General features: G+C 41.2%; 2 protein-coding genes across 4 annotated transcripts in view; one reads left to right on the plus strand and one right to left on the minus strand.

Annotated features, from left to right (window-relative positions):
• The window catches only part of AGPAT5 (1-acylglycerol-3-phosphate O-acyltransferase 5), a 57,543-nt gene extending 42,345 nt beyond the window's left edge, over window positions 1-15,198 (plus strand). For all 3 annotated transcript variants that reach the window (XM_057414072.1, XM_057414074.1, XM_057414073.1), the window contains 2 exons: window positions 10,729-10,852; window positions 12,629-15,198. In XM_057414072.1, coding sequence (XP_057270055.1) covers window positions 10,729-10,852; window positions 12,629-12,854 — 350 coding nt within the window. In that variant the 3' untranslated portion in view covers window positions 12,855-15,198. The remainder of the gene's footprint in view (window positions 1-10,728; window positions 10,853-12,628) is intronic.
• Window positions 15,199-17,798: 2,600 nt separating this feature from the next.
• On the minus strand, window positions 17,799-20,761 carry LOC130601752 (uncharacterized). The gene is made up of 3 exons (XM_057414032.1): window positions 20,560-20,761; window positions 20,094-20,404; window positions 17,799-17,977 (listed from the first exon to the last, which is right to left on the minus strand). The coding sequence occupies exons 1-3, from the start codon at window positions 20,691-20,693 to the stop codon at window positions 17,799-17,801; spliced, it is 624 nt and encodes a 207-aa protein (XP_057270015.1). The 5' UTR covers window positions 20,694-20,761.
• Window positions 20,762-25,288: the final 4,527 nt, after the last annotated feature.

Genomic DNA, 25,288 nt, shown 5'->3' on the forward strand with positions numbered 1-25,288 from the left:
CTTTCTGCTATTGCTTCACATCCAGTTGTGACCCATGGATGCAGTCTTTTTCCTACCATTTATTCATTATTCATTCCTTTTCATTCCAACAAGTTTGGATCTTGGTATTTTTCCAGTGGAAGCTTGACCTGCACATGACAGCCTTTCCAAAGAATAGCAATTTCCCACAGATTTCTCCCCCATGACTACTGAAAGTGGTTTGTCCAGACCATTGATGACAGAACATGATGGTCCTGCTTAGGGAAGACGATGCTGCTAGTCAGTATTTATTTGTGGCCATTAGAATAAAATGAAAATCATATGGGTGCTGTGGGGTACAGCTGAAGTGCCTCTCAGGTACTGAATTCTGTAAGAACTACTTAGAAGGGAAAAGGAGGGGGAGAAACTTGTGCTGGATTTGTTGATACTGTTTTACTATGTTGTCATTAAGTAAAAAGTAGAAATAAGCTTGGGAACAAAGAAGGAGAACCTAGTTTTCTCCCTTCTGAGTGAATGTCCTAACCATTCCCATCCAGCCTTGCCTGATGTTAAGGAGCAGGTCTTGTGGGACATGGGAACTGTTGTCATTCTTGCACCTGAAAGAGCATTATGTACACATCTACATCTTTATTATTCTGCCTGAAGGCTTTAGCATAACCAGATGTTATTTATCTGGCCATTGTAGATGAAAGAGTGTGTGAAATAGCAGCATGTGACAATGATAAACACTGAATAAAAATAGCAAGTACATGTAGACTCTGTCTTAAAGAACTCAGAGGAATTCCTGAGAATTATTGACTCTGCTGTATATCAATTCCAGAACAAACACTTTGAAAGCATGTGCATGTGTGCATTTACGAAAATCTGTACATCACTTTGGTCAGTACAATTTGAGGAGGTCAGACTGGCCTAACTTCCCTAGGGGAAATTACACTTTTCCAAAAGCTTGCACTTTTGTTGGGGCCCAGTTAGACAGGGAACTATAGGACAATAGAAAAGAAACTAGAGGAACAGAGACCAGACTTTGCCTGGACTGTGGCCTAAATTTGATCACATCCATTGTCTTTCAAGGTCCAAAGCATAACAAGCTCATAGCTATAGATATGTTGAAAGAATTAAAGAACTAAATTAATAAACTGTTAGTAACAGGAACATAAAACCTTCCAAAGTAAGATGTATGGTGATGAAATGACTAATAGACTGTTCAGTTCTGTCATGTTCTTATTTTATGAAAGAATATTGAAAATTAAATGGCAGTTACTTTAGAGCAAACAAAGGGTGTAGACTAGAGCTGAGCTGGACATCATCATTGGTGATATTTGCATCAAGTGTGGGATGGCTTTTTAATATATATAGTAAATTCTGCATCAAGAGCTTGTCATTCTGTATTTGTTCAAGCAAAATTTAAGTAACTGCCTTTCATATTTCAAAATGTAAATTTTCCACTGAACTATTTGGAGGAATTTTGATAACACTAGTTGGCTATACAATTCTGTGGTATTCTCTCACACATTCTACCTTTAAAGGAAAACCCTGGTTTTATTTTTTTTTAAATATTAAAATACAACTTTTTAAATAACATGATTTCATCAGGTACCACAGAGTGATGACAGTAAACTGTCATTACATTTTAAACTGAACGCATTTTCACCTGTCTTCCGTAGGACTAGATCTGTCATTTTAGAACCCCTGTAATTTCCTATTGAAATCAGTTCAAATAACATGAAAGCCTATCTGTTAATTTGTGTATGGCTTATTTGAAATGGCACTTTGAACACAGATGTGGACATATGCATCGATATTCTGCAGATAAGGATGGCCAGGGTAAAAGCAAAATATTTTAATACCGTAACAATTAAACATTGTATTTCTGCTTGAAAATAACGTTTCACTGATGAATAGCATCAGTTTATGGGAATGTATGCAGGCCTTGCTGTAGTTTCTCATAGGATTCAAAAAAAATCAGATAAAATGAAGGTCAGGCTGAGCATGGGCAGCACCTGTTTCTTTGCTTCTCTCAAAACAAAGACGTAGAGACGACTATATGTGGAGTTTCTGCAGCACAGTTTCTTGTCTCTACCAACGACCAAATTTGGATGTCTAAGGAGGAATGTAAAAATAAGGCAAGTATAAATAATTCTCCCTTTTCCCAAGTTACTGACACACATAGAATCATAGAATAGTTATGGTTTGAAAGGACCTTAAGATCATCAAGTTCCAGCACCTCTGCCATGGGCAGGGACACCTCCCATTAAACTGTGTCACCCAAGGCTCTGCCCAGCCTGGCCTTGAACACCTGCATCTGTGTGTTTGTAACATCCCTTAATGGAGATAAAAGACTTCAGCATCCCTTCAAGCCCAGAATGTTTGTTCCTCTGATTATAAACTAGGACCTTTTGTGTCTCGGTTACTCTCGAGTAGCTCTTACTGAACTTAGGTATCCTAGCTTCCCTTTGGGAATTTGGGATCAGAATATACACGGTCATCAGAAAGCCTCTGCTACACAAAGAGCCTTTTGAAAGTATTTACACTGGAGATTTATAAAATTACCCTGCACGCGTGAGAGTAAGCATTCCACTTGCCAGGCAGCATTTATGTGCAACAGCCTGGGGAGCTCCTGATCTTTATGCAAAAGTGTATCTAGACCCCGAGGATAACAAAAACAACATTAGTTTCTTCATGCTGTCAGATTTGGCTACAAATATGTTGCTGCTTTGAGAGCCTGTGTTTATTTTTGCTTTTTTTGTGCATCATAGTCCTTTTACTCTGTTTGTGGTAGTGTTCTGTTTGTCAAAACACACCGGCTGAAGAAACGGCAAAAGCATCAGTACTAGCAGTACTGGCATAGTTCCTAACAGATCCTGTTTATTTGCTAGAGCGTTGTTTTGAACTGGTCCAATCCTTGTATCTTCTTTTGCCTTTTTATTAATTGCATATTTCAACTTTTTTTTTTTTTTAATTCTGAAACTAAGAAAGGTTCAAGGAAGGCACAGATATCTCCTAAATTTAATCCTTTTCAGTTACCAGTGTGGGGATGCCTTTTAGACGCAATCCACAGACCTAACATTATCCAAGTTCTGTTGCTGGCAGTCTGTTGAACAAAATTGTTATGCTTTTGCAGGAAACCTCCTGCTAACTTGGCCAACATACAATATTCACAGACTGTTACAGAGCAGTACAAAGGCCAGAATGCATCTGTTAGAATAACAAATTAAAGCCACTTGAAGGATGTTTCAGTGAACTATAATGTGCAACTACTATGGGTCTTCATCAGATACCATCTTGTTTCAGCAAGACAGCTCACAATGACACCCTGCTGCTCTCCAGTGCTAATACCAGTATAGAAAACCTCTGTGCCATTTTCTAATAATGATTTTTAAAGATTCTTACATCTGGGAATCTTCAAGAAGGTACAGAAATGTGATTATTTACCCTTGAATTTGCAGGATTTGTTGAGCTGTAGTTCCTACCCTGCTGTCTTCAGGATTTTTTTATTATATATATACTTTTTTTTAAGCTGTCATAGCCTTCCCTCTGTTTCCCTTCTCCAAACTGAAAATTCAGCCTTTTTAATTTCTCCTTCTTTGTAATGCAGGTGCTTTTTCTCCTTAAATGTTTTAGTTGGCTTTCTCTGTGACCTTCTCTGAGCCTACTACATCCTCCTTCAGATACAGAGACCAGAACTGCACACAATATTTAAAATACGGATTCACAGTCTTTTTATGTATCTGCAGAATGACTCACTTTGCCCTGTTCTCAGTGTCCTTCCTGGTGCTTCCTGATGCTGATTTGTGGGGGTCTGCACAATTGAGAAGATGGTTTCAAAGAAGAGTCAGCAACTCCCAAATTGTAACCACCAACTGCAAGTTGAGCATCATGTAATCAGGGTTTCAGGGTTTTTTTTCTCCATGTTTGTTTATGCTGAAGCTCAGCTGCCACCTTTTCACCCTGTTTGCTCAGCTTTGAGGTCCTTTTGGAGTTTAGCCAGCATTTGACTACCAAAAAAACCTTAGGATCTTCTGAAAAAGATGTGAAAAACTGGCAGATTCAGTGTTTGCTCCTTTCTTCAGCTCATCAGTCATGACACAGAGTAAAACCTAGCATCGATCTCTGGAGGACCCCAGTTCCTGGGTCTGTTTCAATCCTGAAAAGCAACCATTAAGTCCTTCTGTTTGCTGCTTCTCCTTTAAGCAGCTTTCGGTCTATAAAACATTTCCTCTAATCCCATGGCAGCTTAGTTTCTTTAATGGCCTTCAGTGTGGAACCCTGTCAGAGGCTTTATGAAAATTCAGATATATCATGTCCAGTGAATCCCCTTTATCTGCCTTGCATCTTGACACTGATGTAGAAATCCAGCAAATTGGTGAGACAGGATTTCCCTTTACAGAATCCATGCCAACTCTTTTCCAACAGACTGTGATTATCTCTGTGCTTAGCGATCTTATTATAAACCCTGCTATCTTACCCAGGGATGTAAGACTCTTTGGTTTGTATTTCCCAGCATCATCTCTAAAGCCCTTGTTTGTAGAAGGGAAACTCCCCATTTTCCTGGCACAATAGCTGTTTGTGATGATAGGTTATACATCTTTGTTTTTAAATTCCACATTTGAGAGCTTTTGGGTGAATGCTCTCTGGTCTTGGTAACTTCCTGACATCCAACTTGTTTATTTAGTCTAATACTTTCTGTCTGTTTACTTATTGATCTAGTTCCGTTAAGCGATCTGGTACAAAGAATGCAGTGGGTGTAGGAATCAGACATTTTCAGCAGGAAAGAATAATGTAAACAAATATTTGAGCTTCTTTTGCATGGAAGTGCTGCTCTTCACACCTTTGTCATCCAGCAGTCCCACCAGTGCCTTAGCTGCTTTAGTGCTTTTAGTATATTGAAGAAAAGGTAAAGTTGTTAAAATCATGCTTTCCATTTTTCAAGCTCCCTTTTATTCTTCTTAATTTTATGTTTATATTTGGTATGTGTAGTTTTCTGGGTTTTCCTTATTTGCGCAAGCTTGGCATTCCTCAGAGTAGACAAGGTAGGACCATAATAATGGTAGCCTCCTGAATTTTCCCATTAAGCCATACGGGTGGATTTCAGACTCACTCAGACAACTTCTTTTGTAGTGTTATACATCTTTTACATGGGTTTCTAACAGAAGCTTTTCTGGGGTTTGGTATTTACGGATTTTTTTTTAACAGCCTGCAGGCTGCTTCCTTTTGGGCTGTTTCTTTTAGGGTGTTTGGACACTGCCTCCCTCACTGCCCCCATTACATAGTTTCTTTAACTCTGCATTTGTGTGCTGAATTCAGTAAGACCCTTTCCCTACAATGCTGAAAATAAATTGCATTGTGATTTCAGAACACTTCTCACTAACACGGTGCACCACTCAAGACCACATCAGAATGGCATACTTTCTTGAGGGTTTTGCTAACAGTTGTTCCAGGAAGCAACTTTTTATCTTCAGTGGTTTTGGTTGACTGGCTTGGGTTAGTTTTGGGTTTTTTTTCCTCCCCTCTACACCTCATCCTGATAAAGCATCGATGCAGTTTGATAGCAGAAATATGAAATTCCAGCTACCTTTATCAGTCCTGAACTTGCAGCTTTCAGTCTGCCTTCACAGTTTCTGGCCACTATTACCATACTTATCAGTGAGTCATTTAATATCTCTTTATCTAATATATATTTTATTAGTCTGGATTTTCCACCCACAGTGATTTCCTTGTGGTTCTCTATCCTTATTATATAAAGCTATTTATTATTTAAAGTTTCTTGCACACTACCATTCCCTCACCTGTAGATCCTATTCTGTCATTCCTGTAAGTCTGGTAACCTGGTAGCATTGCATGCTCCTTCGAGGCCACTGAGATACCTGCCTTACAGGGGTAATCTCTTGGTGCCAATAATTCTTGTTCTCCTGTCTTCACATTTAGTGTTCTCACATTGGTACAGATGCACTTCTGAGTTTTGCCCTCACACTGAATTTTAGCCACATCCACCTCATATATTACCTCCATCTGACCTTCAGCTTTCCCCACCTGTGAGTTGAAATGCTCTCTTTTTCAGTTTCCATTGCGAGCACTCTGGCTTAATGATTCAGGTGCATCCCATTTCTCATCTCAAAACATCCCCCAGCTTCTAAGGCACTTACTCCCTGTGCTGTACCCCTCATGCATTCATGAAGTCTCTGACCTATGTGCGCATCTCAGGCCTTGCACAGGGGATTGGCAGTATTTTTGTGATTGCAATTCCTCTTCTGGCTTGTCTCCTGGCTGCAAGTTTCAATCTTGGCCGAACAATATCCCCTCCATGCTTCCCTACCAGCAGTACCAGCTGCTTGCTTTTCCACTGCTCCTCAGGTTAACCCATCTAAACAACCTTTGCTGTACCCTGGATGTTTGCTTTTCATCTAGTGCTGTTTTGCTGTACCACTGCTTTATTTTGTTAGAGCAAACCGTGAAATAGTTCCCTGTCAGTTCAACTTGAAGTAATGGAAAGCGTGAAGCTAAGAAGCAACTCGGCACTTGAATTTATGTTTGTTTTGCCTATTGATTGTTAATTTGCTGTAAGGAAGGGGTAAAGGGAAGTTGAGAGATGGGATTTCTTTCTTTAAGAAGGAGATGGTTTACAAATTGCTTTGGTAGCTGAACACTTAAGTCCAGACTAATGAAAATTTAATTTTTCTGTTAGTGCAGAAAGCATCTACAATGCAGAGAGGAATGTCTTTGCTATCATGGTTTTGTCTGTGCACAGCACAACGAGCAATTGTTCTGTTACTGAAGAGATATTCTTGCACATTTGAAATACTCATTATTTAGAATAAATATACATTATTCAGATCTCAGTTTCTTGTGATATTGCTTTCAATTTATCAGAAACATTACTGAAATCTGTTAAACCAGGAGAAAACAGGGGGGCTCTTTAAATGGACATCACTATGTCAGGCTTCAGTTTGTCCTTTCTTAATTTTGAAGGACTTTGGCAATAATTACATTGCAGTAAAAGAGCAGATGTAGGAGGTTGAAATCTGAGCTACTTTAATGCTGTCGTGTTTAAAGTGCATATAAAAATAGCCTTCATTAGTAATTGAAAACTGGAATGTCTGCTGAAGTGTAATGCCCCTCTCACAACTTTCTTAAGGGGCAAGGCAGATAATTTGGAATGAACTTCTGCGGTAGCATTAAGGGGTAAGATTGCCTGAGGCCATTTGTGTGTCCCTTCTCAGTTATAGGTATGTCTATGCTTGGAGTGTCTCCCTTTCCCTTACTTTCCCTGGTAATGCTGATAATTTAAAAGAGAATTAGTCAGCTTTTGAAGTGGAGAAGTTGAAAACTGGTAGAATTTTGTGGAAACCCCAGCAAGCAGAACACCCTCCCAGATATTAATTTGCAATTAAAAGCTCTGTGGATCCCATTCCTTTCTTGGAGGCTGTTCTTTAATCCTAATTCCACACCGACTCCTTCAGTCCTGTGTCAGTGTGAATCACTAGAAGCATTATACATATTCTATACTTGTAGCTGATATTTAGGCAGATAGAAAGCTTTATTAGGAAATTATCTCCCACACAAAAGTCAGTCCACTTGGCTCCCACACAAGTTTTTAGTGTTCATTTAACCCAAATCATACTCGGTTCTTGATAGACTAATATAATATTTGATTATAATGTATGATCCTGACTTGTGTTTGGTCTTTTGAAGGGAAGTTCAGGCCTGCTTGTTCCTGCTGTTAATTATAACAAATTCTGGCAAGTTTAGGGATCTGAAAAGCCTGTCAGATGCTTGCCTTGAGGCCTGAGGTTGGGTGTAATTTGCACATAATAAATTGCTTCAATAAGATTTTGTTTCTTAGCTTAATTACATAAGTCTTTTGGGAGTTAAGCTAATGTGAAGTTAAGGGTCACGGGACCACCACAAACCTTTAGAGGTTGTGGTGATAAAATCCAGCTGTTTCTTCTCAAAAACCTCTCAATGTATTGTTCTTACCCACTGGTGTTCTTAACGTAATTGCAGTAACATTATGCATCTAAAACAAGAAAATAAATTTGATTAGTTACATTAAACTCTGACATCAACTGGGTAATTAAAGACAAGTCAGATTCCCTGACTAGCTTGAGTGCATGCGTTACAGTATCATCTGCAGTTGTCCTGGATGCCCAGGCTTTGAAATGGCCTTGACTTAATGGGTGGGAATCCTTATCCTCTTTAGAGGAGCACCTGCAGTTGCAAATCACGCAGCCTATGAGGAGGCTGTACTAAGTCTTAAACTGCAACGGAGAGTAAAGCTGTAGAGAAGAGCACTGGGATTTACAAAGGTAGGAAATTAAGGCAAAGTTTCAGGATCTTCACATATGGGGAACTTGATTTAGACGGGTCAAAGATGACCAGTGCAGGAAGTAGTAAGAATCAATATACACTGGGACTTGGGCATAAGTTAGAAGGCCAGCAGCAGTGCTTGGCTGTTTGTTCAGTTTTTTTCTTTCATAAGCAGATTTGTAAAGTTGCTACATTTCAGCTTTGCTGGGGAAAGGTGTTTCTTTTGAAATACTTACGTCTTATTCCTGTTGTGTTAACTAGAGTTGATTATTGATACAACATTGATGTAGTGGTTGCCATCTTTAAATGACTAAATATCAGCATTTTTTTAAGCAGCATAACATTAGTTTTAAAAATACCATATGGCTATTAATGCTGTCTCATCTAACTTAGAATTTGGCTTTGTTTATAATTTTCCTTAATCAGTTACAACTGAGATGATGAATAATGTCAGGAAAGAGTTGTTTGTTCCTATACAGAACAACCTATGCCCTCTGAAGCAAAAGAAGCATTCATTGTACATTGCGCAGAATGTTGCAAATATTTTTTTTAAAGCTAGATCTTCAGCTCTAGCTGAATATGCATAGCATAGATGGTTTTTATAGAAGACTAGTGGAAAAAAGACTTATCATACGGTTTCTGGGGTTTTGTTTTTTAGATACAGTTTTGCATATTTTTAGAATGTTCCACTTAATAGATAATGCCACTCAAAAAGAGGATTTGTACATCAGTGAACATTATAAGCATTTAAGACATGGATAATACAGCTGTCATTTTAAAATATTAAAAGTATGCTTTTAGGTGCTCATACAGTGAATGACCTGCATATAGCGGCCTGGATGGTATCTTAGGAGAAGCAGACCTGGAAAATCCTTTCTTCCCATTAAAAGCAAGAGGAAAAACCTGCTTTCAGATGCATGAATGCTGATTTCTTTGTAGTTAGTTAAAGCATTGCACATAAACTAGTACTTGGAGTGCCTGCCATTTAATAGCTGTAGCTAGGAGACTGTTTAACCAGAAGCTTTTTAGCAACAGTTGTGTTTGGTATTCTGTGGCAAAGAGGTGAACTTGTTCCTGGTTAGAGCCCTCAGCCATTTCTTCATTTGGTGCCTGGGCCATGTTGCTCCCATCAACACTGTGGTGTGGTTCAGTAAAGGACTCTTTTCCTGAAGACTAGACAAAATGCACACAGCACCTTACAGATTTCAGCATCAAAATGCTTTAAGACTTTACTTGTTTCTTTTTCTCTTTTCCTTCCCTGCCCCTCTACAACACACAAATATATTTTCATGCTTTTAAAATTCTTTTAAGACATTTTCTAGTATATGATAAGTATTGCTTTTTTAGCAAAGTCCATAAAAATCAAACTCCTCTAAAGAAGAAAAACAAATGGGGGAATATCTGCTTTGATAGACAATAATAAAGATGTACATGCAGTAACAGTTGTTTTGCATGGTCATTCTTCAAGTTACCTATAACAGTTGTAGGCCTGTACATTTGTACAAAGCTGTATGTCTGCACTGCTGTCCAAAAAATGTCAACAATCTAAAGGGACCACCCAATCTGTGTAACATTTGTTGCCTGTCTGTATTGTAGGAAGGCAATTCTGGTCCCTTTTCAAAATATGAAGATTATAAAAATTTCAAATGCCTCCGTGCTCACATCATGCATCTCTTTGTACAGGGATGCTATGGATACTGCAACAAATGCAAATGATTACAAATACCCAAATCACTGGTAGGTTTTTCATCCCACATGCAGTATTTTTACCACTTGTTAGTTGTAAGAAATCCCACAAGGCTATTTGATTAATGGAGTTTTGTTTGTAATTAACACTTGCTAAATTTTTGGAGACAAATTGAGGAAATTTGTGCAAATTTCCTCAAATTTGTGCAGAAGGGGTGCAAAATGGAAAGTAGAATTTTCTGAGTCCTTTGCCCTATTGTACTTTTTAATTAGAGGTTATTACTTAAACGGAAGCCCACTTCCTCCTGGCAGTACTTTGGGAACTCACTCTAATTCCAATTTTGTCACCTAGGAGCAAGCAAAATTTAGACTTCAAAAAGGACAAGCAAAGAGGATTACTAACTTTAATAAAAATGGGAGGCTGGATAACTTTACAACATCAAAGTTATTGCATCCCACATTACAGAATGAGTAAATGGCTGCTGAGGTAGAAGTGCAGCATTTCCAAATACAGGATTTTAGGACAATTTTTCCATGCTGCACATGATAATGTGGCACCATTTCAAAAGTGTGTAGGCCAGACGGCTCCTGAGTTCAGTGATGTTCTCAAGATCCACACCTAAAGAGGAGAGGCTTTTGAGAGCTGAAGTGATGCTTCCAAGGGACTTGCAGCTACTATGTCAGATATTCGATGTATTTTGGACAAATAAATGGCATACAGTGATTTTGTAACTTATTCCTGGTTTGCTCTCTTTTTAGAGTTTCTTTGCAAGGAGTGCCCAAGAGTTCATATTTTCATTGATCGAATTGAACTGAAGGACATTCCAGAAGAGCAGATGTATATGAGAAGGTGGCTTCATGAACGTTTTGAAATAAAGGATAAGTGAGTAGCAATACACAGAATTTTCAAGAAGCTGTCTTATTTCTTTTATATTAACAATTATACCCATGATTTCTGTGTTACCAGCAGTGCAAGCTTTAGGGCTCTCTGAAGAGGGGTGCTGTTGCTATTCCTGTGCATATTTTGTATAACAACCTTGTGGTTAAATCTTTTGGTCAGGAGATGGGGATCCCTGGGTTTTAGACCTTCCTTAGACTGAAGAGGTATGAGTCCGTGTTCCAGGTGCAACTCATTCCTCTGAATACTCTTTATTTATTTTCTTGTAGCTGAGTCATGTGCAGCCAGGAATGTAAGATGCCTGCAGTAAGCAAGCAAGAAAAAAACAGTTTGGTTCTAACCTCACAGTCAGTGTCAGATTAGAGAGGGGAAAGTTTTGATCTAATCTCTTCTGACAGAATTGTTTATGCATATTCCATCGGACAGCGACTGGATAAAACCACAGGTAATGCTGAGCTCCCTGCCTTCACTGGGGAAATTAGGTGAAGTAGAAATTTTATCTGTCCATCTTTGAATCGTGGCAGACATAAAGTACCTGGATCCCTCTAGCATCCCCAGATAAGTCACTGGTGAGCATATGCAAAGGATCCTGGGGGACCTTGTGCTCCAGGAGGACTTTGTGCCTAAATGTGGGATTTCAAGTACTGTTTGAGAGACAGTGGTTTAATTTGCCGTGTCTGAAGTCCAGCCTAAGGGAGCTGAATCTAAATCCTTAAATACCTTGTGTAAGCCAGAAATTTCCCTGGTTCTTCAGGTACTTTCTGCTTTAAAATTGTTCTGCCTATCTCAAACTTCATGGAAGTAAAACTGATCAATTTTTCCTGTGATTTTTGTATCCGTGTAAAACTTAACATTCTCATGTTAACATGTCTCATTCTGTAGACGTGACACTAAGTGTCTAAGTAATTTAAGATCACTAAGCAATTTTTCTGTTCTTCACTTTTGAGAGGAAGAAACTCTGAACTTCATTTTATAATCTGATACAGAAAGTACATACAGGAATAAATAAATACTAAATAAAGGAAATGATATATAAAATAAAAGTCTGTCCAATATTCCTTTAGTAGTCTTCTGATGAAGACAGCAAAACTGAACTCTGGTCATCTATGTCTCATTTGTAGACTCCTGTTGACTGTAACATCTTTTCTGGGACCAAAGTAGTCTGTCAGGTGAAATTAGAGATACTCAAAACAAAACCACAGGATTTTCAAATCTATATATTACTGGTTTTCAAAAATAGCAGAAAAAAAGTTTACTATTAAACTAGTGGTCGCATTTTACTTTTGCACTTTTTGTTTCCAAAATATTTAGTGTCTTTGAACCCTTGTTATTTATTAGTTTAGTTTATAAAGATACTTTTTCCCCCTCCTTTGGTGTTCAATGGTTAAGTGTGTGCTGTTTTGTCCTATGATATCGCCCAATACTCTGGGCTTATCTGCTGAATGTTTAATGAAGAGGATTCTTTTCAACTTTTATATTCAGGGTTTAAAATTAGTTCCCAAATCTGCTTTTATTGCTTACAAGGGTTCAGGTTGGGTACTCTGATAAGCAACATTACTTTGAATGCATCATATTCTTATATATATAAGTATATATATATATATACTGATTGCTTAAAGTTGTTCCAGATGAGCTGCTGCTTATTGTGAAATCATTCATTACATAATGTGTGCTTAGAAGAAGTTACTGCATGAAAATAAGTTATTTAAAACTTCTTACACTAATGTTTAACTTTGACCATCTCCTTTTGTCTGCTTGTAGGTTACTAATAGAGTTTTATGATGCAAAGGATTCTAAAAGAAGAAATAAATTCCCTGGGAAAAGCGTTCATTCCAAACTAAGCCTCAAGAAAACTTTGCCATCTTTGCTGTTCTTAGGTGGCCTGACTGCTAGTATGCTTCTGACAGAATCTGGAAGGAAACTTTATGTAAAAACATGGATATATGGGACTTTAATTGGCTGCCTGTGGGTTAGCATTAAACCATAAGCAGATGTTAGTCACCAGTGAAATGTGCAGTCTTTTCTTGCACATTGCACCAAACCTTTTCCTGACTTTATAGTAAAAAAGTGTAAATAAAGCCTTATTGACCGAACATTGGAGATAATAGAATTTGTGACTTAAGGCTCTGTGTGGTTGGTCTGGGGAAAATAAATGTAGATTTTCAAATTTGCTACTGATTTTTGCTGGAATAATGACAGATAAACCAAGTCGTGATAAATTGCTTTCCCCATGAACTAACATCCATCTCTATCTGCAGATTCGATGAAGTATGGGTGATGCATAAGGGTGTCTTAAGTGGACCTATGAATGTATTTACAGAGATTAATTTAGGGTATATATTTATTCTTCTGATATTCATGTTGAATTTTCGTTACTCTTTGGTGCATTGCAGCAGCTCAGCTACATCTGTCCCACCTGTATCGCAACTAAAATAAACTTCTTTTGTTTCTTTTTTAAGTTTGCCTTTCAGTTTTAGCTAAATACTGTGTTCTTTAAAAGGGTCTATGTAAGCTGGCAAATCATGAGATGTTGTTACCTGAAGCAGAATAAAATGTTCCTGAGAACTACTGTTCATGGGGAAGAAGCTCTGTTTATCTAGTGCATGACTTTTGATTATATGGCAGTATTAGCTGGTATTTTACATAGGCAAAACATTAAATTTTACTGAGCAAACAGCTTATTTTGCAATACACTGTATTTGTGTGTAAAAGGAATGTATGCAGTATAATGAAATGTTAAGTTTTTGTTTCTGGCCTAACCAGACTGTATAGCCTACCTTGTGTCTGCGTTACCCCTAGCACCTCGAGAGTTTCAGCTCAGCTCACAGATCTTTCATGTGTACGTGCCACAAGCAGAAGTTTCCTGTTGCCTCACAGTTTTCTGTAAGCAAACTCTGTCGTTTTGGGTAATGCACAGAATTACTGTAACTTCAGGAGTGTAAGGGTATGGTAACGAGGAACCTTCAGGTATTCCTGCTAAATCCGAAGCATGTGCCTTCTACTAATCTGATTTAGCCTGATGTTTCATAATCTGGCAGTCATCTCTATGCTGTAATATCAAACAAAATTCTCAAACCGTTCTAGGCAGTGCGGACTGCAGTCGGATTGAAGTTACAGGGTTGATGTATATGATTTGCACAGTAGACTAAACCACAATGTAGTGAAAGAAATTCATACCCAATCAGTGTTTCACCTGCTTGAAAATATACTTGAAAGAGCAAAATCAACAAACTCTTAACTGCTAGAAAGTCTGCAATCCCCATGGCTGGTATTTTTGTTGGGGAAATGCCATTTCCTGATAATCGAGGGAATAATCTATACATACAGCGATGAGGTAGGAAAGAGGATGTATTTTATCTTCTTCTATTAGGGCAGTGGTCTCCCTGTATCAAAATTAAAAAACTAGAGAATATTTTTATATCACACTTGCAAGCTTTAAATGTGCATCTCTCTCTAGCTTCGGTACTATTTGTCTTGCATTAGAGTCCTTTGTGAGTTAATGTCTCTTAAAATTATAACTCAGTTTTTCAGGTTCCACCATTACCAGTTAATCAAAGATACTGCTTTTACTGTGTGGTGGTTTTTTTACAGAATTTTATAGAGTAATTACAGGTCCACCTTAAAATCTTTTGGTACAGCTTTCTGTTTGCAGTTCTGCAGTTCTGCGTCCTTCCATAATGGATTTTGTCACTGGAGTTATTTATATCAGTGATTGATTCAGGATATGTTGATGAACCGTTTTAAAAACAATGACTGGGAACAATGTTGAAAAACAGTATTGTTATGAGGCTGTGAAACCAGGAAAAAAAAAGCCATTTTATGTAACAGCCAGATAGGCTCACATGTAGTTCTTCCTATTCTCAGCTGGCTGTTTCCAGTGGGTATAACCAGAAGACAGTGTTCCTCTGTTAGTGTGATTTTTCAATCATGGAATGAAATTTTACTCTGACAAGACTAAATTTCTTTGTAACGGCCAAGAATAACATTTAATTATACATCAAAAATAAATGGAAAACGCTTAATTCATTTGTAGAAAAATAACTGCTATTTTGGAGAGCCTAATTACCGCAAAATACTGGATCTTTCTTGCTGTTTAAGTACCAGGGATATCATCGATGCAGTGCAACAGACAAATGGGATGTTTATTTTGAACCTTATTCTCTCTGTTAATCTTAATTATTTTTTCTTGCCATTAATTTATAAGTTTCTGGAACTGTAATTTGCTGATGTATTTGGCATTGGGAGTATCACATGCTATTTCTAAATTGCACTGATATTAACTTGAAATATTTCTTCATTAAAATAAGAAGAGCCAATGCTCATTCAACTTTTCTGTCCTGTCTACTTGTTCAGTACTTTTCTGTACTTCTATCTTTGTAATCTGATTAACAGGAACTGCCTACAAAAGGCTTCAAGTGCAGTTTGAGTCCTTGGCAGAAGGATTTGTGTGAGAAGCAGTCAATGAGAAAAAAACAATTTTGCCGTCTTTTCCCGTGCAGCTAAAAAATGCGTTAGAATTGATTTGTGCTTGTGCCAATGCAACGCATGGTCAGGTCGGTTGGATTGCAATAGCTTTTCACCCATGAACACCTGCACCACATGTTGCTTGTTAATAATGTTTATTCATATGCAGTAGCAGAGTCCTGGCCAGGAATGGGGTACTGTAGCCTTGCACAGACGGTGAGTTTGGACACAACCAGGGAGTGAGAAGAGGGACTGCAAACAAATACACAAAGCATTTCTCCACAGAAAATGCCACCTAAGTTTTAGTGATGTGTTGAATCCGAGAGGTACCTCTATGTTCAAAAACTTGTTTCTCCAGCTGCATAAGTGCATCTGATCATAGCAATTTCACTCTATGCAAGTACTACTCTGTTCATATGCAAATGAACCCTATGTGTAAAACCGTTATGTGCAAGTTCCACAATGGTTTTGTGTTTACTTTTGTGGAAGGAACTGGGATAGTAAGGAAGCATTAACTTAAATAATGGAGAACACAAAAAGTGAAGTGAGACAGGAAACTAAAGCACTGAGGGATGCTACAGTGAAGAAATGACTGAGTAGACATGAGGGGCCCCAACCTGCTGCAGTCTTTTTCTGACTCCCCTGAAGCATTTTCTTAGTGTAGTACTTGGGCTTTTTCCTTTCAGTAGACTGTAGTTGTACAGCTGTAAAGCTTTTTTTAGCACTTAGTATAAACATTTTAGCAGTTAAAAATTGGGTCCTGGTTATTCTGGCATTTTAGCATGAATAATGAGAATAATCAGAATAATTTTAGAATAATAACTGGGGGGGAGAGAGGCAACCATTTTAGGTTTGAATAATGAAGGGCACCAGAAGCAGGTTGGGGATTTTTGGCTTATTGTTAAAAATGAAACAAGATTTCTTCCCCCATCACTTCCAAATAAAAAACATTTTTAATGGCAGAAATTTCAACCATGCCCTGAAAGGCATACAAAACCAGTTAATGGGTTCAAGATATTTGGCACCTGCTTTGTAGAGACTTTTCCTTTATAAATGTGGAAACCACAGTTTGGTCCTTTCCTGCAGCTCCAGGTCACTTTTTAGCATAATAGTTCCGATGACAGGGCTTGAAGTGAACACGATAGTGATTCTCTTGTCTTCATTGTCATGTTCTTGCCTGTGTCACCAGTCTGGGGCTCTGTGGTCCCAGTGAAGCGTGTTGCACAATTGCTAAGCTTAAGACAGAAAAAAAATGGTAACTTTAAGTTTGTATAATGACAAGTCACACGCGTAAAACAAAACAGAGCAAGTCCAGAGAAGGAAAAGCAGTGAAAATCCAATACATAAAAATAAAGCATTAGAAACATCAGCTCCAGGCATGACCATATCTGATTGATTCCAGGGAAGATGTCTTTTCCATGTGGGGACCAGTTTCCTGTCAGGGTGGTATTTCTCATACCTGTCCTCTTTCAGTCCCAGACTGCACCCCTGCCCTGGGCTGACTGGTCTGGTGTGTTCCTAAAGAGGAGTCCCTCATCACTTTCCATACTGATCTTGGGTTTGTTTTCTCATCCTGGACCCAAAGAGATTCTCTATTTGCATTGAGGCCTGATATGATTCTATGACACCCACCTCCTTCAAGCTACATTCTCCTTTTAGGGACTGGTATTCGGTGGGCAGATGCCAGAGGAGAGGCGGGAGTCTTGCTGAAGGGCTGGAAGGAAATGCTGCCATTGAAAGAGGGGTTATTGATAAGTCTGTATTGGATATCCAAGATGGATCTCCCACCTCTGCTGGAGCATGCTCTTCCAGTGACAGACAGTTTGTGTGGCCATAAGTAAATGCAAAGACTAGACACTACCCTGAAAAATAGTGACTTGTTCCTGGGTCATATTTGCAATGTAAAAATCTCATTAGTTATGTTTGTACAAACTATTTCACAGCCGTTCTGTCTCCCTTTCATCTCGTGTGGGAACCCAGTTTTTGGAGCATATTCGATGCCTGTTTGTATTCCCTGTGTGACTAATTCAACCTGTTTGCCCAGAGATACTACAGGGGATGCAGATGTTTAAGGCTAGACATTGCTGTTAGTCCTCTGGCCGTGCAGTGGCAGACCTGTTGCTCTGAGCTGCCAGGTTCCCCACAAAGCCCCGTAAGACCCAGACCCACCACCATAGGCTGAGACAGGCATCACCATGGGCTGCTAGTACAAAGGATTTTGGAGGGAAGTTGTGCCTACAACCCCCTTGACTTGTTTGTAAAGTATCCAGGACCTGGTAGTCTCTCTAAAGAGTCTTTCCAAAAGCTGGAGCTCACTAGGGCTTTGAAGCATGGACGGGCAAAGAGTTGGGAGGATGATGCCTACTAAGGGCATGAAAGCCCAGTCATTAGAACAGGAAGGAGACTTCCTGTTCCAATGTAGGAACATCTCCAGAGCTCACGGTACTGTCCCCTCCACTCCAAAACCTCAATGCAATGTGCCAGTGCTGCTTTTCACCTTTTTGGTGCTCTGGCAAAGGTCAGAAAAGATTTCAAGATCTGTAGGACCAGCATGACTGTAACTGATGCTGAAGGCATTGGCTGGTACATGGATGTCTGTATTCTGCTTCAGCCATGGATCATTTCTGCGCCCAAAATTGAACTGCCCTAGGAACAAGGTGGAACTGGAAATGGCCCTGTGAGCTCACACCAGTCTGCAGGCAGCTGTAGCTCCAGGCTACAGTTCCGAAGTAAGGAAAAAGGGTTCTGCTCTAAAGTGCCGTATTTTTGAAGTGCCTTTCCATGTTGGGAATGAGCCTGGCACACTGTGGGCACTAGCAGACCTTGTCACCACCGCACCTGTTGTGATACCGCACTCTGCACCAAGACCTCCTTCCCCATCGTCTTGAGACACCCATGAAGGCTGGAACTCCCAAAGCAGTTTTGAATTTCTGGATGCAGCTAGCCCTTGGCCTTACTCAGCTGTGCAGCTATTTCATCCAGTTGGGACCACAGTGGAAACTGAGCTAGAGAGAATTTAATTTGCAGTTGGCCAAGATGGGAGAGTTAACACTGTAATGATCCCAAAAAGTATCAAGTGTTGTACAGCATTGTTAGGCACAAATAAAAGGATATGCGGAATTCTCAAGAGTGAAACTTGAACTGGGGGTATTAAGTTAAATTACTTTTCATGCTGTATGCATAATAGTCCTTTGGTGAGGTTTTCACTTACAGTTCAGCAGGCATTTACATCTCCTACAATCTAATGTTGCACTTCCAGCAGAAGCATAGGTCCAGAAAATGGCATTGCCTTTACATTAGTTTGCACCTAAAGTGTTTTAAAGTCTTGTGTGATAAGGAGACTATAAAAAATTGCCTCTAATCTGTATAATTAATGAACATTTTTTGGCTTCTCTAAACTAGCAAGTGTTCACTTCTTGTCGCATGAGGTATAAAAGCTCATTAGACATCAAAGTGCTTTAATAAATTCCCATTGACCACAAAGGATGGCGTTAATGTGGCCACATACTGACAAATGTTGAAAAGATTCTCTAAAAACACACAGGTTTTTATAGCTGGGGAGGATAAATTAAAATGTGGAAGTACTTTTTTCTGGAACCACACGGCGATAGGACTTGATGGCAGTCACAGGTCCACCTGCATTTCTAGCAAGAGAGAAATAAATATAGGTGAGTAACATAATCCACACTGCTGTTTAAAGACAGGAAAGTACAGTTAATGAAGAAACAGTGGTTTTATTTTCCAGAAAAGGAAAGGTATTCTAAAGAGCTGACAAATAATTTTGCATAGCTAATAGTACTCCTGTCAGTGCAGGACATGGTATTGTTTCTATATTTAAACAGTAATAAGAGATTGTGTGTACATATCCTGATGCTGTCAATTGCATTCCTGTTCTGTGACAAGACAACGAGAGATGCAGGAAGTTGCAATACTCAAAACACATCTCCTTTTGCACTGCAGGGCTGGAAATGCCAAGTGGCTGCTGCCGCTAGCTTGTCCTCTGTGTCCCTCTGGAGAGCCAGCCTCTGCTTTCACAGCCAGTTTAAAACTAACAGTTATTCTTGGCAGCTCAACATGTATAAAAGCAAAGGTGTGAGCAGGGACACGTACCATCACCAAGAACACTGGTTACAGTGAGAAAAACTAGATGACCCATCAACAAGCCCTGCAGAAGTTGGGAATGGGAACTCAAGCCAAAAGGTGAATTTGGAACTGTAGAAGAAAAATCCTCTCCAAATTTTATGACATCCTGGAAAGGAAGAAAGGAGTGATCCCAAAGCCCAAACGTTTGGAGTAACTTTGATATCAAATGATACCACTGAATAATTGGATAAGGGTCTCCCAGGCTGCAGGTTCTCCCTTCTTCCTCAGCTCAGGCCAAATTCTTCTACATGAAGTTATGAGCTTTGCATCCCTTATTCCTTAGGTGCCTGACTTAAAATTAGCCTAGTTTGCAGAAGAGTTCAGGACTTGCATCTGCTATAGAAGGCAACAGGAACATTTAAAGTACATCCTACATCACTTTACAGCAGTCTCCTGGTAGAGCAAATGTACTTCTTGGACTGAATAATCAGGCTCTGGTTTTGTGTTTGCAGTATGACAGCACTGCCCTTCCCTGTGTTTCAGGGGTGTACAACAAGCACTTTGTTCTGCGACATTTTGGAGCTTTTTTTTTTATGACATTCACCATGCATCACATTCAACATTCTTATCAGGAGGAAATGTGTGATTCTGTCCTTGTAACCAGGCTCATTTAACCTACAGTCAGTAAGGTATGGGAAGGCCTTCTGTGTGAGCACAAGTGTCCTAAGCGACCTCAGAAAAATGTGCAAAGAGAGGCTGAAATGGAATCCCTTGCATCCTTTCCCAGTTGCATTGCCAGACTCTGTGCTTTGCCGTGCCACAATCTCCTCTTCATCTTCCAATTTCCCCCAGTCTCTCCACACTCTGGGTCCCCCAGCTCTCTGCCAGGGTTCATTTTGCCTGCTCCAAGTCTCCTTTTCCAAGCTATCTATCTCCTCCTTTTGCATGTCTAAAATGCTCCGAATGCCATTCACCCAACTTCCACATAGCCTGGAAACAAACAGGTAAAAAAAGAAATAAAAATCCGTGCTTTTGACTCTGAGCATCTGGATTTAGAGCTGCTTTGGCCTGAGGGAGATAGGAATTGCAGTTCTAGGGAAGTCCTGCTCTGGGTCCTGGAGCATGTCCCACGCTCATGAACTCACCAGAGAACGGAGCCTGCAAGCGCTGGCTGGCCTCTGGCAAGCATGTGTGAGCTACAGCTGCCTTGTTTTTTCTCCAAAGCCTTATGAATTGGCCCAATGGAGACAGAACTTCTACTGAGATCAGAAAAGCCCATCTCAGGAGTAAGGTTATTTTTTTTGTCCAGTTCCAAGTCCCACAGCTTTTCGAAGAAGATTGCTGGAGTCTTGGGAGGGATTGCGGGGGTTTGTTTGTCTTAAACCTGGCTATGATTAGGTTAAGGATAAAGTTCATTCTCAGAAATGTGGAGCAGTTGTGACTGAACGCTCTGAAGAAAAGCCCGTCTTCAACATGCACCTGGCAAGGAAAGCTTTGGTGTAAATGTTTGCTGATTAGGCAAAGGTATGTGGAAATAAACCCAGAATCCAGACAGGAAGATGCCCTGGGCAGTCATAACCACAGGTTCCACTACCAGTCATGTACGTAACTTCCATCTTTCTCTCCCTCGGCCTTGAACTCTGAGAAAATTTGGTCTCAAGGAATCCGTGTGGTTTGGGCCAGATTTGGCTCAGTCTCTGTTTTTAACTGGGTGATTTCAGTGAATCCATTTTATGGCTGCACATATCTCAGATTCTGCTTTCTGTATAATGAAGTTTGGCTGCTTGAGCCAAACCTAGTACTGTGCCAAGACAGCTCGGCTATACAAATGAGGTTTAACTAAACCAAAGGGCTGAAACAGAGAGTAGCTAAGTCATGCAGAGCATATCTAAGTGTTTTTCTTCCTTGTGTAAGTAAATAATGTATTTTGTTCACAGAGTATTAATTTCTAACAGCTGTTCCTCAGTATACCTTCATCATCCAGCACCGATGGGTCCCTAAAGTGCTCACAATCAGCCCTGCCACCCAGGTGAGGTCAGTGTTGCTATTGTAAAAGTGGCTGGCTGATGTTACTAACTTCTGCCTGGAAGAAGCGTGATAGTTTGATTATAAAATGCATTCAAACCATGAGACAATGCTGGGGGAAGAATGCAGCCTTTAACTGAAAGGAAAAAAAAGATTTCTATCATTAAGCAAACCCTGCAGCACACAGTTCATACAGCATACCAGTACTTGGTGTTCAGCAACAGCCATGTAGGTCATACGTTCGGGCTCATGGGGCTCCTTTTTAGGGTTCCAGCATCCTCTGTAGCCCCTAAGACAAGCGACCTGCCAGGGCAGTTGGAGTTTGCATTTTGATGCTGTGCAAGTCGGCTGCGAGAGGCAGGGCTGTAAGACCCCAGCGCTCTGCCAAGTCTCATGTCCTTCTCTTTCCTGGATCAGAGGTGCTTTTACACCACCTGCCATCTAAGTGACTCTGCTGAGTTTGCATGGGAGCAGAGCCAAGGAGCAGCTTCACACAGACGATGGAGGTCTTGGTCAGGAGGCAGCAAACGTATGAGCCGAGAGGCTTGCCCAGTGTTAGTAAGGATCTGATTCGTTCACAACAGCAGTGGCTCAGCCAGCATCTTGGATTAAACCCCAGAATCTGGGCCCAGCTAACACACACAGTGTGCATGCTGTCCTACAGGTTGCTTGACACGAGCCTCCCGTTGTGCATATCCACTCCTGCTGTGCTTGGCTGCCACAATGCTGTGGGGCTCCCTCCCTCCTCTCCTCTGGCATGGGAAACTTGCCTTTGAGTCACCCTGAAGCCATCGCTGACCAGGCTGCAGAGATGAGCACCGGGGCACATGAACTCAAACTTGCCTGTCCCCTCAGCACACCACCACAGTCAGCGGTGGGTGACATCCCATCTGTGCAAGCTCATCTTCCTCTGGAGGCAGGAGCCTGGGTCTGGACGCCCAATGTGGTCCTATGTCCATTCTCTGGGCCCCTGCAATGACCTGGTCCACCTGGGGTTTTTGAAATGTGCCACACCAAATTCTTATGTGGGTGAAGCTCCCACATGGAGCTACCCAGAGGGACTGGAAAAGATATTACAGTTTATAAGACAAGAGGTTAGAGTTGTAAAGGGGTATTTGTTATACAGCAGCAAGCACTGTCAGTGACTGCAGCAGTGCACCTCATTGCATTTGCCCATGGAATCCACCCAGGGTGCACCTCACATATCCGCACCAGAGCACACTGACATACTGTACTGCACGTGTGTTTCGGTGTAAGGACCGGTGTTTCTTTTCTTTCCCTTCTTCTATGTTTTTCCATATTAAACTGAAATGCAGAAGACACATACTGGTTTTCATTGCAGTGAAAAAGTCAACCCTGAATCTTCTGTGCAGCTTATAATGAAGCTTCAAACCCGAGTTGTCTTGTCTGCACAGCTTTTGTAATGCGGTGGCTGCTGTAAGGTAGTGAAGGCACATTAAGAAGGCACTTTCTGTAGGGCAGATGTTCCCCAAAGGGTGGTGTGCAGAGTGCTGGCAGCCAGGGCTGTGAGACGGACTCTCTTTCCTGCCCTACGCAGATAATCCCACTTTGCCCCCAGCAAACCCCAGCTGGTTTGCTTCCAGTGGTGAGAGCTGTCATCTTTTCTTCCCTGCATGGTGCGGGACAGTGGATGCGTGAAACAAGGCTGGAAGGGACCTCTGCAGTGAACCCCTAACTCCAGTGGCAGTGCTGGTAAAGGGTAGGTAGGAAGGATAAGTCTGAACAGTCGGGGTAGCGACTCTAACATCAAAAGGCAAAGGGGTCAAAGGAGAGAAAATCAGGCTATAAAGAAAATAGATGCGCTGCCAGCTCTTGCGGATGCCCTGCAGAAATCTGTCGCTCCCTCTGGTATTGCCGAGGCAGGGAAGGGGAAGCCGGCGCCCGCTGTGGGTGCTCCGGCAGCGGCCCAGCGCTAGCATTTACCACCATCTCGTGGTGAAACAGGAGATAACAGCCCAACGCCGTTCCCACTTACTAATCGCGAAAGGATGGGCAATGAGTCGATCCTCACGTCTTGCAGCCTGGGCTGCCCCTGGACACCCCCGGCGCAAAGGAGATGCCGGGAACTCGCTGAACACGGTTGACCAAGGCTGCGGGTTCACTCCCTGGAGATCGCAGGAGACGTGCAATATGCACGCAGCCTGGAGGAAGTCCATCCGACAGACCTGCACTCCCCTACTGCACTCACAAAACCCTAGTAAGAGACCTGCCTCCCGAGGAGCCCTCAGTCCTGAGCGGTGGTGCAAGGGGCCGCAATGCTTCTCCTCCAACATAACAGTGACATAATACCTTTGGAGGGTGGGAAAGAAAACAACCTCCCTGCTCCTTTTCCTGTGGGATGGTAAAATACATGAAACGAGCAACGCCAGCAAGTTAGGTTCACAGTGAAAGAAATGATGGAGATCAGTTTAGAAAGCAGAATTTCATGGGAGGGCAGAGGAGGAAGAGGGCTGCCAAAACCATGGCGAAGATTTATGATTTCCTACTGAAAATATGTAAGGCAATTTTGAGCTTTGCTTTAGCTGCTTTCAGAAACCTGTGGCACAGTTAACAGGCCTTAATGCACCACTAACTTCTGCATCTGAGAATCCCCCCAGCCTGATAATAAATCAGAAAATGTCTTGGGTGTGTGTGGTGTGGGGATTAGTGAGCTGTGATCTGAACCAGGCAGAAGAGAGCTGAGGATTAAGGCAATGCAAACCCAGTGATGCTTACTGAGTGCCTTCAGAAAGCAAATCTAAACAAACGCTCATCTCACAAGCTGGCTGGTTTACATCTTTACCCCATACAGAGCTGGACCTCAGGTTCAATGCATTGATTAACCTGTGGCCTACAGGAATAAGCTACTTTTTGCTTTCCCATCCATCTCTTATTTTGCAACAAAACCAGGGGGAAGAAGAGACATCCCTGTGCTCTGCCTTGCATCTCCTCTAGAAAAAAACAAAGACTTTCTCCTCCCATTTTTGAAGGATCCCTAGTGTGGATTGTTTTGCCTGTGGATCCCATGCCAAGCTCCCTTCGTTCCTCCACTCAGATCTTGGCTGTCCTGGCTACAAAGAGGGCATCTGGTTTAAATTTGTGGGTGGTGATCAGCAGGCCCATGAGCTATAGCTAAGCAGACAAAGCATTTAGCATCACACTCACATAACTTCAGACATCCCCAATATACACAGCTGAAGCTGATATGGACTCCTTTATAGGAGATAGAGGTGCCCATACCCTTTTACTTCTCTATACTGCCACTCAGAAGATAAATGCATGTCCAGTATTCCTTTCATCTGAACAAATTTAGACATCAATTCCAGGATGAGATGAGGCAGAGCCTGGCCTGATTCATCCTATTGAGTCTACATCCCCCAGCAATGAGGAGAGCACAGCCTGAGCAGCTCAGGTGCAGACATTCATGCTGGTGGTTGCCCACATTGAGCCAGGTGGATGCTGGCCCCTGTCCCTCAGCCTCCACTGGGGCAGAGGGGACATCTCAGTGCCTGCAGTCCAGGGGAAAGGGCTGTAGGCTGTGCCGCTGTCCTCGGCTCCTGGCATGGGGCACAGAGGCTGACGAGGAGATGCCACCCTCACAAGGCCGTCAAAACGGTAGCTGAGCTGCCAAAGCATCGCACCTCCTCACACAGGGTACCCCATCCTCCTCCCTTTAGGGGATGGGCCTAGGGAGACATCTGCCCTCTCATAGCGTCTGCTTTCTCTGCCTCCTTGTTTTCTTGATATCCAGCTGATATGGAGCTACTCGTGTTGTACTATGGAGAAGCTGGGCTATATTTAGCAGTGTTCCCATACAAAAGATTGGTCCAGTTAGGCAACATTTGAGGC

The sequence above is a fragment of the Pezoporus wallicus genome, unplaced genomic scaffold (genome assembly GCF_028554395.1).
Source record: "Pezoporus wallicus isolate ANWC-B61680 ecotype Strahan unplaced genomic scaffold, APGP_CSIRO_Pwel_v1 contig_6428, whole genome shotgun sequence".
NCBI classification, from domain to species: Eukaryota; Metazoa; Chordata; class Aves; order Psittaciformes; family Psittacidae; genus Pezoporus; species Pezoporus wallicus.

Excerpts from the sequence above, each read along its gene's own strand:
- LOC130601752 (XM_057414032.1), bottom strand. The coding sequence starts at position 20,693 with ATGGGCTTTTCTGATCTCAGTAGAAGTTCTGTCTCCATTGGGCCAATT. Across the intron at positions 20,405-20,559 it reads CTTGCAGGCTCCGTTCTCTG|GCTATGTGGAAGTTGGGTGA; the intron begins GTGAGTTCATGA and ends GTTTGTTTCCAG. Across the intron at positions 17,978-20,093 it reads CTTCCCATACCTTACTGACT|GGCAGTTCAATTTTGGGCGC; the intron begins GTAGGTTAAATG and ends CCTTGTTCCTAG.